This window comes from Eretmochelys imbricata, chromosome 24 (assembly GCF_965152235.1).
Source record: "Eretmochelys imbricata isolate rEreImb1 chromosome 24, rEreImb1.hap1, whole genome shotgun sequence".
Taxonomy (NCBI): Eukaryota; Metazoa; Chordata; order Testudines; family Cheloniidae; genus Eretmochelys; species Eretmochelys imbricata.
The window spans coordinates 9,637,815-9,651,630 of record NC_135595.1 but is presented as its reverse complement, the minus strand read 5'-3'; the positions used below and the strand labels follow the sequence as shown (position 1 = coordinate 9,651,630).

Genomic DNA, 13,816 nt, shown 5'->3' with positions numbered 1-13,816 from the left:
CTCGCGCCCATAGTCACCGCCCCGGCAGCTCCCGTTGGTCACGGTTCCCAGCCAATGGGAGCTGCAGAGCCAGCAATCGGGGCCGTGGCAGTGTGTGGAGCCTCCCTGTGGGACCTGAGCATGGAGCAGCATGGAGCCAGGGCAGGAGGGAGCCTGCCTTAGCCCCGGGCCCCCCCTGCACCGCCAACCAGACTTTTAACGGCCCAGTTGTCAGTGCCGACCGGAGCCGCCAGGGTGCCTTTTCGACCGGGCGTTGCGGTCGGAAACGGGTCGCCTGGCAACCCTAGGGTCACGGTGCATTCATAACCCAGGCTGGTGGAAACCAGGGCGGGGCGGCCGTGTTGCAGGCAGGCTGGTCAGAGGGCTGACCCAGGGCTGCACAGGGGCACTGGCGGCTGGACTCCGGGCTGTGAGCCGCGGCAGCAGAGCGTCTAAGGCACCGAGGGTTGCACACACCCTCGCGCTGGGCTGGATCGCACTGCGGCACGTGACACGGGGCCTGACACACGCACTCAGAGCTGCTGAACTCGGAGCAGGCCAATCGACCCTCTAGCTTGGCGGCCTGGCCCCACCAGAGGCCAAGGCAGGTGCGCGGGTAATTTCTTTCTCACCTGGCCACCACTGCATGCCCTGCAGGTGAGGTCGATGGGCCCTGTACTGACCAGCTGACCAACCGCAGAGACTAGCCCTGAGGGGTGAGCCGGTACAGGGGGCTGGCAAAGCGTCCTGGGACTTGTAGTCCAGGAGGACTGGTGGGTGTTGTAGACTCAGCAGCAGTGCATGCTGGGAAGGAATGCCAAGGGAATATAAGCAGCAGCCTTCCCGGGGAACAGGGGCTTTCCCCCTCAGCATACCCCTTGGCAATCCCTGCCCCATTCTTTGCAGGCACCTGGCCATTAAAAACCAATGGCGCATCACCCTGCAATGAGTTATGTGGCACAAAACTGTAGTGAGACTGGGTCTTACCGGGTCCCCTCACGCAGGCAGGCTAAGCATTTAGCCCAGGTAGAGGGACCAGATGAGCTCCTGTCTGCCTTTGTACCTGGTTCCCCTGACTTAGTTATGGTGTAGACGGGACTGCCCCACATTCCCTTAACAGGGACAGACCCTTTGGGTCTCCTGCAGGTTCAGTTCTCTTTACACTCCAGCGGTGCACTGGGTTGGCATCGGGCGCCCTGTCCGGAAGACATGGCCTTTGCTTCACATCCAGCTCTGCTGAGGATTCCAGCACGGCCCACTGGGAGTCACTCACCAGCACGGTTCCCCCTCCGCCCCCACGCGCTCTGCTTTAAAATCACTGGCTGGCTTCTGCGCTCAGCGTGAATCTGCCGTGACTCCACTGGGCTGAGACTCATTCGCGCTGGTTAACGCTCTCGAATTCAGTGGCGCTCCCCTGGGCCTGAAGAGCAGGCTAAACACCAGGAGCCTGCACCGGGCCAGTCAAGCTGGTTTCACTCTGATTCTGGGAAGAGGGGGGTTCATTTCTGTGTAAATTAACCCTGCTCCCAACTGACTTCAGCCAAAATCGGAGCGCGCCCATGGTTCAGGTTTCAGTTCCTACCTGTGATTGAAGCTGGGCCAAGCCGAGTGCTCCCATGGCCTGGTTCTTGCCAGCCCAGTACCTTGTGCAGGGCCAGATTTCCAAGAGTGCTCCGCTCCCATTGTTCTCGGTGCGGGCGTGGGGAGGATTCGCCATTGTTTTCTATGCCAAGTTAGCCGTTGTTCTCTACAGGCAGGGGGGAAGGATAAGCCATTGTTCTCAATAGTAGTGTGTGTGTGTGATACTCCATTGTTCTCAGTGCGGGTGGCTGGGTGCTGACACATCTGAAATTCTAGCTTTTGGGGCTGGATCCAAAGCAGGCTGGAGGTGATGGGAAGCCTCTCATTGACCTGGGCTTTGGACCAGAGCCACATCCCTGTGCAGCTGGTGATCAGATAGATCAGACCATATCGCAGGGGGTGTGTGTGTGTGTGAGATGGATCAGACCCGTATTCCAGTGGGGGGAGTGAGATGGATCAGACCTGTACCCCGGTGCAGGGGGGGGGAGCAGGGAGTGAGATGAATCAGACCCATACCCCAGTGGGGGGAGTGAGATGGATCAGACCCATACCCCAGTGGGGGGAGTGAGATGGATCAGACCCAGACCCCAGTGGGGGGAGTGAGATGGTTCGGACCCAGACCCCCATGGGGGGGTGAGATGGATCAGACCCGGACCCCAGTGTGGGGGAGTGAGATGGATCAGACCCAGACCCGTGTGGGGGGAGTGAGATGGATTAGACCTGGACCCCAATGGGGGTGGGAGTGAGATGGATCTGACCCGGAACCCTGTGGGCGGAGTGAGATGGACCAGACCCGGACCCCAATGGGGGGAGTGAGATGGATCAGACCCGGACTCCCGTGGGGGGAGTGAGATGGATCAGACCCGGACCCCCATTGAGACTCCCCACCACACATCCCCCCTGCACTTATCCGGCGGGTCAGACGCCAGCCTGAACCCTGGCGCTCTCTGGCGGGGCCAACTCCTGTTTTGGACGCTCTGGTACAAAGCACACTGGAGGGTAACTGACCCTGTCCACCCGCACCCAAAAAACCACCCAAGACTCGGGGCATGACGAGATGCTATAATTCAGGCATCAGCGTGGGCTGTGTCTGTCCTGACACCGCATGTACATGGCTGCAGCACCATTGGCTTGTGCACAGTTCGCTCTCCTACACGGTAGGATAAATTTGACTTCTCTTATGTGAAGTTACCTTGAAAGATAGATATATATATTTATAGCTATGTACAGTGTTTATATATATATTCCACAAGGCTCGTAGGGCCATCTGGCTGAGGCTTCCCAGCCCCCTGCAACCCTGTCAAGTCGCTGTCCGGGTTGGGAGCTCTCTGAGCTCCCCCCCCAATTGATTTTTGCCCCATGACGGGCTGAGGGCTCTGAAATCTGCCTGGCCGCAGTGATGGGACGCAGTCGGCCTCGCTGCAACGTTAACGCCGCCGGGTGTCAAACCACTGGCTCCAGCATGGGCTGATGCTACAACGAGGCCTGGGCGTTTAAATGAGTTTTGTCTAATAAATAAAACCAGCGAGCGGCAGGTTACCGGGGGCTTCATGGAGCTGCGGCACGGCAGGCTGGCCTGGCTTCCGTTCCCTCGGGCCCTGGCAAGCCACAGGCGACGGCAAGGAGGCGCTCATGTCTCTCGGGGCGCCACCAGCCCTGCCTCCCCGCAAATCGTAACAGGCCGAGCGGGAGAAGAGGCAGCTGGTTGACAGCGTCGCCCCCCTGGCAGCTTTTCATGGGGGGTGGATGTGGTGGCAGGGGGCCCAGGGGACGTGTTCTCCACCCGCCCCATGGTCTTGAAGCCCCTTTGCTCGGGCGTTAGGAGGGGACGTGTGCTGAATGCATGTTAAAAAAACATGCTCTTTTAGAGGCAAAACTACAAATCCAGGGGGCCGAAGGCGGGGCCATTTGTCCGGCCGCTGCTGATTGTTCTCCCGTCCCCCACCCCGGAGCGGACGGGGGCTCAGGGGGAGCCGGCAAGCAGTGCCCCCCCCCCCCCCCGGCTCATGCTGGCGGGGTCAGTAGTTGAACTGGGCGGCCGGCTTGATGGGGGACGAGGGCATGAAGAGCAGCTTGGGGGGCACGTCGGGCTTCATGGAGGCCGATCTCTTGATGCCGCCGGGCCTGGGCAGTGAGCTCTGGAAGAGGCCGGGCCCTTCGAGGGGCACCTGGGTGCCCGTGGAGTGCATGCGGGTCAGGAGCGCGGGGGGCGGGTGCTGCCGGACTGCCCGGCTCAGGCTTGGCTGCCGGGAGATCAGCCCCCCGCCCACCGCTAGGTTCATCAGCTTCTGCGCCGAGCACAGTGAGGGCCTCTGCTTCTCCAGGCAGGACTGCGGCGTGACGCCGGGGGGGACGTCCAACCTCCGGGGCAAGCTGTCCCTGGGGAGGGTGGAGGAGCTGTAATAGGGGGCGCTCTCGGTGTCCGGGATCTTGGGCTGCACCCTGTTGGCGAAGGACACGGCCGCGTGGGGGCTGATGGCCGGCTGGTGGCTCAGCAGCTTCTTCGGGGAGCCGCTCGCCTCGTGGAGGTGCGTCAGCAGCTCCTCCAACGTCGTCACCTCCACCCCTTTGGGCAGGTAGCACTGGGAGTGGCGCACCAGCGCCCGGTCCGCGTTGGGGATCTTCTTTTCCTCTGGGGAGCCGGCCAGCGACGGGTTGTAGCCCTGGAGGTTGCTAGGCAGCACCATGGCGCCTGGGAACTGGAAGACCTGGGCACCGGAGACGGGGCCGGGGAACAGGTGGCCCTTGCCCTGCGACTCCTTGGCGTTGTTGCAGTTCTGGTTCTTCTCCCATTGGTTCCTGATGGCCTTCATGGGCAGCTCCGGGGTGGACTCGGGTGTGGGCAAGCCAGACAGCTCCGGGTGCTCCTTCACGCCGGCCTTGCCTGTCCCGTTGTGCAGCTCCTTCTCACTGGGCAGCAGCGTGGTGTACAGTTTCGGAGAGGAGGCTTCCGTCAGCCCATCCTTGGACGGGTTGTCCAGCAGCCCGTTCATCTTAGCCAAGCTCCGCAGGGACAGGGGGCGCTGGATCGTGTTCTCGGGGTCCTTGCTGACGTGCTTGCTCTTCTGCAACACGTGGCTGCAGTAGCAGGAGACGAGCAAGCCGGAAAAGAAGGCCCCGAGGACGAATGCCACAAAGACGCAGCCGATGAGGAAGGTGAAATGGACGCTCTTGGAGCTGTCTTTGTCTTCGGAGTCCTGCCGCACGCCTAGAAACACAACACACGCACACAAAGAGAGAGTTAGATGGGAGGTTAACCCATCGATCCAGCAACATCCTCAAGAGTCTCAGAAGAATTGGCTGGGGCGGGAATGTCCTTTTTGTGGGCTGGAGCTGAGTGAAATACCCTTCCCAGGTCGGGACCCATTTTGGAGAGGATGGAGACTTTAGCTCACAGCGCCTTTCCTCTTTTGTTTTCTGTTCACAATGAAATAGGGACAAGCCAAGGAAATCGCCAAATTTGTGCTCCTGCTGAATAATCTCTGGGACTGCAGAAAGGGGCAATGACATGGGATGGGGAATGGAATCGGATGGCCAGCATGGAGTCAATGAAGGTGCAACATGGAAGATTCCCGCGGGAACTAACTCCTTTGATTTTGCCCAGGGATGAAATCTGGCCCAGTGGCTCCTGTCCCGCATGGAAAGCTATGCCAGCGCAGAGCCAGTGCGAAACTCCAAGGGTGCCCAGGGTGGGAGAGAGAGGGGGTTATTATTTCTAGTGATGGGCATGCCAAGAAGGCCACCTGAAGGCCTCATTTGGGAGCAACTTCTTTAAAGTCAATGGAGTCACAGTGATATAATGAAGAGGAGATTCAGGCGGTGGGTTCAGATGAGCATCTGAAGGTCATAGATTCAGAGGGGTTAAGAGCAGAAGGGAACATTCAATCATGCAGCTGGGCCTCCCGTATGGCCACAGGCCAGATACTGTCACCCAGTTCCCCCTGGCTTCACCAAAACCTTGCACTCGACTCAAGTTTTGGATGTTGCTCCACATCTTGAATGTTGTTGCTTTGAACTTTGGGCTCACAAACAATATGGATGGAAATCTTGTGGGAACATGGGGGATGTAGGACAGTCCCTGCCTCTGGCGGGGGCAGAACTACTGCCAAGAGAAGAAGAAAAACAGCAGCCGGGGGAGGCCTGAAGAACCCGAGTGGGTTCTGGTGGAGGCTGAGGTGATGGGCCCTCACCAGCTTCCCCAGTTGCTCCAGTTAGGGACGGCAACGTGTCGGCTTCCTGTGGGAAAATCCCTTGAAATTCAATCATCCCGTTAGCTGGGCCGCTGCAGCTGTTTCTGCTCCTTTATTCTTTTCCTCCCCTTTGCAAGCCGCTGAGGATTTATTCTAATGGCACCGTACGGAGGGAGCTGATTAATTTCAAAGCTGCGTGCTCCAAACAGGGAATGGAGCCGCCGAGCCCAAGACAGCCAGGAGGCAGGCGGCTGTGGAGAGCAATGAGTGGCCTAAAGCACAGAGTGGCAGGGAAAGCAATCAGGCTGCCGGATGGCTAATTGTGAAAGCTGGCAGCAGAGAAAGAGAGAGAGAGAGAGACAAAGACCAGACAGAGGAATGGAAAACTAGTGAAAAGTGAGAGCAGGAAACATAGACACGGAGAGAGAGGGAAAGGACCCTCCCCCACCCTGCTCCCTCTGGCTATCAGGCCAACAAGGGGGACTGAGGAGGGGGCACCATTGGGCCCCAAGAAAGACATGGAGATAAGAGAAAAGAGATTAGCTAGAGGGGGTGTATGGGGTAGATAGATAGATAGATAGATAGATAGATAGATAGATAGATAGATAGATAGATAGATAGATAGAGGGGGGTATGGGGATAGTTTGTCCATAATTTGTCCACTGGCTTCCAAGGCCTTTGGGTTGGGCCGCTTTGTATAAACTGCCCAGAGCCCCAGGCTGGCTGTATGGCCCCTGTGGGTCTTTGCTGGTTTAGCTCTTTCTGGGGGTGCCAGGTAGCAAAGGGAGAAGGCGAGTTGGGCAGCAGGGAGGGTCCTGCGGGATTTGACTGCTGGAGCAGCCGCAGGGCCCGTCCCATCCCTGCAGCTTGTGGAGAGACCCAAGTGGGTCCTGCTGGGAAGACGGGTTTAGGGAAGGGAGGGTTCAGGACTCAGAGGCAGGAGAAACCCTCAAGCTGGAGAGCATAATCCAGCCACCACTCGTGGGGTCAGGAGGGAGCATTCCCTGTGGGCAGGTTCTCCCATCGCTGCAGGATCCTGGCAGCTTCCTCTGATGCAGCTGGTACCAGCCACTGGGCAAGAGGAGACTGCGGCTAGACAGAGCCCCGTCCTGAGCCACTCTGGAGATTCCCATGGGAAGGCAGTAGGGGAATAGAGCCCGGGGACCCAGCTGGGGCCATGGGGGTCAGCGGCAGGGCTGTGCTGTTTTGCAGTTATCCCAAAGAGCACGTGATGAGCATAGGTCTGTCCTGAAACGGCGCAAGACACCAAGGGCTCTGCGCAGGCCAGGCTGACGGCACGGGAACAGCATGCTGCCCAGACACACGCACCCTCCCCAGCCCTCCCCAGCCCCGAGGGACTCATCACACTCCGTGCAGTTAGTAATTAAATGAGAAGCATTTGTGCCACTGGGGAATTGGAGCTGCAGGGGGAGCTGGTCAGCCGGCCGTGGCAGGAAAGCGTGTGCGGGTGACAGCGGCAAGTAACGCGTTCCATGCAGCAATGACGACAGTCCTGGGGGATGTTGCCCATGTGGAGGGGCTGGTGCATGACACAGGATCGGGGGGCCCTACCCCAAGTACTCACACTCACCCAACAGCTGGTCAGTCGACCAAGAGAACAAAGAGCCATGATCCATGTTTCTGTCTCCTAAAAATATCCTCTTTCCCTCCCTGGCTCTAATTGCCAGACCACATACCCTCCAGAGCCACCAGTGGAACCCAGGAGTCCTGGATTCCAGACCCCCACACTAACGTCGAGGCCCCCTGCCCTCCCAAAGCCAGGCAAGGAACCTAGGCGTCCTGGCTTTTATTCCCTTGCTCTTACAACTAGAAAAACACTTCCTCTCAGTGCCATGAACAGAACTCCAGGGTCCCGACTGCCAGGCCCCTACTCCTCGAAGCCTGGAATAGAACCCAGGTGTCCTGACTCCTCCTCCCAAGCTCCGGCAGGGTTCAGATGAACTGTGGGGGGATCGCGATGCTAAGTCATGTGGTCGTGCGTGGTCTCCCACAGCTCGGCCAGACTAGAGGCATTTTATGTTACCACAGGAGTCAGGAAGAAAGGCACCGTCTTCCCAGTCATGCCTTGAATTTTTCACATATGGCGTGAGAAATGAAAGAGACGGGAGGGGGCTGATTATTGTGACCAGGTACAAAACGCTTTGAGTCAAGGGAAAAAATGATTTTTTCCATTAAAAAAAAAGGGGGGGGGTAATAAAGTATCCATGGAAACGGACCATTTCTTTCTACTCGGGCCAGGAGAGTTGGACATCTGTCGTTCTTTTATCCAAGCAGCCGGGAGGGAAGGGGGACCGGAACTGGGTCCGGCCAGCATCTTCCAAAGGCAAACGTCTCCCCAGAGCAAAGCTATCAAAACAGCTCCTTTGCACCCGAGCTTTTGGGAGTTAACACCCCCAACCCAGCCCCTGCTGAAATCAGCCTTTCCACTGGGCTGAGGCTGTAAATCTTAAAAATCCCTGAAGAGGGGGAAGGGGAGAAGGCTGGAAGAGAACTGGGTTTCTTTTCCTTTCTTCTTCCTTTCTTTTTTTTTTAGCTCCATCGAGCAGGAATTTGCTCCCTGGCTGGGAAAACACCAAAGCGCCACATCACAGGCTGGAACTGGTCCACAATCCATCCCACAGCCCCTTCGCCACGGACTTTTAACCCACTGGTACCTAGGAGCCCTGCAGCTCCAATGCCTTTCATTTGAGGGGATTGTACTTTATTGTTTGCTCTGTGCTCAAAGGGGGAGACACAAGGGGCACAGTTATTAATTGAGCTGGGTCCCTGTGGGGCACACGCTAAGTGCTCTTACCACAGATGCAGCTCCCAGCTTATGATAGCCCCCCTCCACTGCCCTCCCTCCCGCCCGCCCGCGTGCTGCCCGCTTTACAAACGCCAGGCCACGCAAGGCCTTTAAAGAGAAGACAGCGTATCCCTTTAATCCGCTGCATTTCGTTGTGGGGAGCAAGGGGCAGGACTGCTGGACACAGGGACCCTCTTGATTTTGTTAAAAATGGGAGCTTGACTAACGACACAGGAAATCCGCGTCTATGCAGAATCAATCTGTTACTCAGCCAAAGTTCAAGGGAATCTGTGCTTCCAAATTCCCTGGGGGTCTGAACCCCCTCCTTTGGCTGTTCAGGACTTCAGCCCCCCCAGCGGGGAGAGCACAATTTACGTGCGAAAGATGCTTTTTTATGAGTGTGGCAAGCGTCTCCCCAGCCTGCCAGCGACGAGCTGTAGGGGGCCGAGCTCGTCTCCCCGTGCCACAAGGGGCCAGTTCCTCAGCTGGTGTACATGGGCGTCGCTCCATCGGAGCCAACCATGCTACAGAAGCTGAGGATCTGGCCCTCTGACTCCGATGGAGCAATGCCCATTCACACCAGCTGAGAATCTGACCCCAATGACATGTCCAGCCTCAGGGAGAGGTATAGGGATGGGCGCGGGGGGGATACTGTGGTTGCCTTAGGCACACTTGGCTATCCGAGGCTGCGGTATGGGGGGGCGGGGGGGTGATACTGTGGTTGCCTTAGGCGCCTTTGGCTATCCGAGGCTGCGGTATGGGGCACCCTGCTCTGCCCTGGGACCTGCCATTTCCATCTCTGATCTATTTCCCAGGGCAGGCCCCTTTGCTCGCGCGCAGGGGAGCTGGGGCCGCCCATCTGCGCCGCGGAGCCTGTCCCAGCACGGCTAACCGGGGAAGCCACGGGGGCTGCGTGGCTGGGCAGGGAAACGTAGCGAGCCGGTGGAACTGGCGCCTCAGACTGGACGTTACAGTCTGGGCATCAGGCTCATGTCTAAGCTCCCCCTTCCTTGACACCCCTCCCGATAAACTCCACGGGGCAGGCGAAGGGCTCTGGGGCGCCCGCGTTTAGCAGAAGGGTGATGGGGGAGCTCGGCTCCCGTCTCATTCCCTCATCCATTACGGCTCAAGGCAGAGCAATGAGTAACCCTGGGCAATGGAAGCAAGGCGGCGGAAGTGCTGCTGATGGAAAGTGGCTGGCTCATCTGGAGGGCAGGGGCTGGCATTGAGCTGCCTTGCGCTGCGGTCCTGGCTCCGCAGGGCTGGGGAGGTTGGAGCTTGGAGGAGAGACCCCCCACACCCCCGGCAAAGAGCCTGATGGATACAAGGGGGGTGCTGACCCCAATGTCCAGGGAGCTGCAGTATTTCAGGGGAGGCATAACCCTTTGTGGCTGGTGACGATCCTGAGGCACTTTCAGCTAGTGTCAGGGGGTTAACCCCCCTCTCCAGCCTGAACGCTAACCTGCGTAATTACTGTCTACCCTACCTCTGCACGTTCTCTTCTGTGTCCCAGCCTGGTCTGCGGGGCTGTTAAACAGCTGCTGTGTTCCCCCACTAGAGGTGGCTGCATGTTAGTGGTGAATGACTGGGTCCTTTATAAACAGCTGCTGTGTTCCACCCCAGAGGTGGCTGCATGTCAGAGGAGGCTGAAGTAAGAACTGTAGCAGTAAAGTCACTCTCAGAGGCTTTGAGAGATTTTGGTTATTAACAACCCTGGCCTCTGCTCAGTCTCCCTAGAATGGCACCAAACACCCTCCTCCTTTTGCTGCAGAAGGCCCTTGAGTTGGGGACAGGTTCCGTGCTGGGGAAGGCTCACCAGGAGCTGCTCTCTTCGCCTGGCTCTGGGAGCAGTGACAACAGATGGTCCTCGACTGACTCCTGGTTAGAAGGTCACGTGAGTGACAATACACTGGGACACCCCCCTCAGGGCTCCCGCCCCACTGACTTAGCAGGGGTCAGATGCCGTGCCCACGCAGAACTGCTCACCCTGCTGCTCTGGCCCTGCCAGCCCCTGCTCACATGAATTCAGCCTCACGGGCGCCCTGCTCGGTCCCTGGCTTACACCCGGGACGGATGCGTCCCATTTCCCACCCTTGATGGCCGGGGAAGCGAAGGTGCAGAGGGAGGCAGAGACCAGGCCACACACGGAGTCAGGGCTTGTTCACAGGGGAACGTTATCCCGGTGTCAGGACTCGTCCATATGACGGATGCTAGCACGGCCCAGCGATGCCGCTGTAGCACCATAGTGGGGACGCTTCCTGCAGTGGCAGACGGGGCTTCCCCGTTGCCGTACGAACACCACTTCCCTGAGCGGCGGTAGCTAGTTGACTGACGCATCCGTCCACCGACCTAGCCGCATCTAGGCCGGGGGTTAGGCTGGCACAGCCTCGGAGCGGAGGACTGCGAATTTTTCACACCCCTGAGCGATGCAGCTATGTCGACCTGCATTTTATGTGTAGACCAGGTGTGAATTCAAACCATGCTAGCTATATATAACTGACGAGGGGACGTTTTATCCCAATATGAGGGGCTTTTTTTTTTTTTTTTGATTTGGCATAATCCCTGTCCAAAGTGATATATGCCAAGCCGAAAAGAAATAGAGCTTTCTCAGGGAGGTTATCCTGGTATCTCCCCAGTGGTTTAAATTCTCATCTTATCTCATATTGGTATAACTTTCCCATACAGACAAGCCCTTCGCAGCAGTCAGAAAGAGAATCCAGGTGTCTTGGCTCCCCGTCCCCTGCTCTAACCACTAGACCATACTCCTCTCCCAGAACCAAGACTAGAACCAAGGAGTCCCAACTCCCAGCCCCTTCTGCTCTAACCACTAGAGACCACTGCCTCCCTGTGAACAGACACCATGACTCGTGACTGCCATTTATCAGCTCTAACCACAAGTGAAGACTCCCCTCCCAGCGCCAATTGAACGCAGGAGTCCTGCATCCCAGTCCCGTGCTCTAACCATTAGACCACAGCCTCACCACTGATTTTTCCAGGCAGTATATATAAGGGGCGTGTGTGATGAGCCGTTTTTTCTGGGAGATGGGGGAGGGTCCCCTGAAATCATCCCCTCTGATCCTCCAGTACCCTGCTGGGTCGGTGGCTCTATCCAGGGCTCGGAGCTGCCAGCAATCTGTGGTCTTTCCCCCTGCCCATCCTGGTGCCAGTGCTGACTGGATACGGCCAGACAAGCCTTTCATTTGCAGCGGGCGGAGAAGATAATCTGGCTGCTTTTTGCGACCCATTTCCGCTCACTCCAGAGCCCTCTTCCGAGCGCTCGCTGCAATTTGACGGCTATTTTCTTGCCTTCCCTCCTGCCAGGAGCAGCAACGTCTCTCGCTGCTTGGCTTTGTTTTCATAGCTTGGCGTGTGTCTGGCTGGTTTTTTTTAAACAGACATTAGTCCTAATGCCCCAAATGGCTTGGCTTTTAAAAGCCATTTCGGCTCTGGCCCTTCAGCTGTCTCCCAGGCAAAGGGCATCTGTGCCTCCCCTCTCCAAAGGGTTGGACTCATTTTCTTGTCTTCGGCAGGCGAGTTCTGCGTGGGGCATGAGGGATGGACTGAGAGCCCTGGAGCCTGTCGTACCACAAGCCTCAGGTGGGGGAAGACATCAGAGCTCCCCCGCCTTCGGGTCAGGACGCCTGGGTTCTGCTCTGGGTCCCTGCATTGGGTTAGTGGTTAGAGTGGGTGTCAGGACTCCTGGGTTCTGCTCTGGGTCCCTGTGTTCGGTTAGTGGTTAGAGCGGCAGGACTCCTGGGTTCTGCTTTGGGTCCCTGCGTTGGGTTAGTGGTTAGAGCAGACTCAGGACTCCTGGGTTCTGCTCTGGGTCCCTGCGTTGGGTTAGTGGTTAGAGCGGGTGTCAGGACTCCTGGGTTCTCTCCCAGGCTCTGGTGGGGGGAGGTGCAGCCCAATGCCTAGAGGGGGGTGAGGGACTGGACTTCAGAGGAGCTACCCCAGTCTTTACCAGCTGCGGATCTGTCTGTGCAGCACAACTCCCAGCCCCAGGACCCGAATCCTGATGGCTCCTTCCCTGTTGGCACTAAGAGAGCAGCAGCAAGTGCCAAGCGGTCGCTCTGATGGCAGAGGGCAGGACACTGGGGTAGCGGGGCCAAAGGTCCCACCGACGGCAGCATGGACACCGGGCCGTCTCCTGTTCTAACCACCTCCCACCCAGCACCTGGAACAGCACCCAGGAGTCCTGACTTGTGCTGGGGACAGGGTGTGGGACTGGTTCTGTTACTGATTCCCTCTGGGACCCTGGCCAAGTCCCGGCCCCTCTTTGCGCCTGTTTCCCCATCATGACACTGGCTCTGCTGCGTGTGGCCTGGGGGATCGAGGGGAGACGAGCTAAGGATGAGCCGCTCCGTGACACACACACGTACGCACCTCTCACCACACATGTGCACCCCTCCCACCTACACACACAAACACAGCACCCTGTGCGCACGCCCCCCCCCAGCAGCCTGTGCACACGCCCCCCCCAGCACCCTGTGCGCACACCCCCCCACACACACAGTACCCTGTGCGCACATCCTCCCCACACAGTACCGTGTGCGCACGCCCCCCCAGCACCCTGTGCACACGCCCCCCCCCAGCAGCCTGTGCACACGCCCCCCCCCAGCACCCTGTGCGCACGCCCCCCCCAGCACCCTGTGAGCACGCCCCCCCCAGCACCCTGTGCGCACACCCCCCCACACACAGTACCCTGTGCGCACGCCCCCCCCACAGCACCCTGTGAGCACGCCCCCCCTGCACCCTGTGCGCACGCCCCCCCCCACAGCACCCTGTGCGCACGCCCCCCCCACAGCACCCTGTGAGCACGCTCCCCCAGCACCCTGTGCGCACGCCCCCCCCCAGCACCCTGCGCGCACCCCCCCTGCACCCTGCGCGCACGCCCCCCCCAGCACCCTGTGAGCACGCTCCCCCAGCACCCTGTGCGCACGCCCCCCCCAGCACCCTGCGCACACCCCCCCTGCACCCTGTGCGCACGCCCCCCCCAGCACCCTGTGAGCACGCCCCCCCAGCACCCTGTGCGCACGCCCCCCCAGCACCCTGTGCGCACGCCCCACCACAGCACCCTGTGCGCACGCCCCCCCCAGCACCCTGTGCGCACGCCCCCCCCAGCACCCTGTGAGCACGCCCCCCCCACCACCCTGTGCGCACGCCCCCCCCAGCACCCTGTGCGCACGCCCCCCCCCAGCACCCTGTGAGCACGCTCCCCCAGCACCCTGTGCGCACGCCCCCCCAGCACCCTGTGCGC

At 59.1% G+C, this 13,816-nt stretch overlaps 1 protein-coding gene across 1 annotated transcript in view; it reads right to left on the bottom strand.

Moving 5' to 3' along the window:
* Nucleotides 1-3,578: 3,578 nt before the first annotated feature.
* The window catches only part of SEMA6C (semaphorin 6C), a 33,681-nt gene continuing 23,443 nt past the window's right edge, over nt 3,579-13,816 (bottom strand). Inside the window, exon 18 of the mRNA XM_077841119.1 lies at nt 3,579-4,768. Within this exon, the coding sequence (XP_077697245.1) occupies nt 3,579-4,768 (1,190 nt within the window). The remainder of the gene's footprint in view (nt 4,769-13,816) is intronic.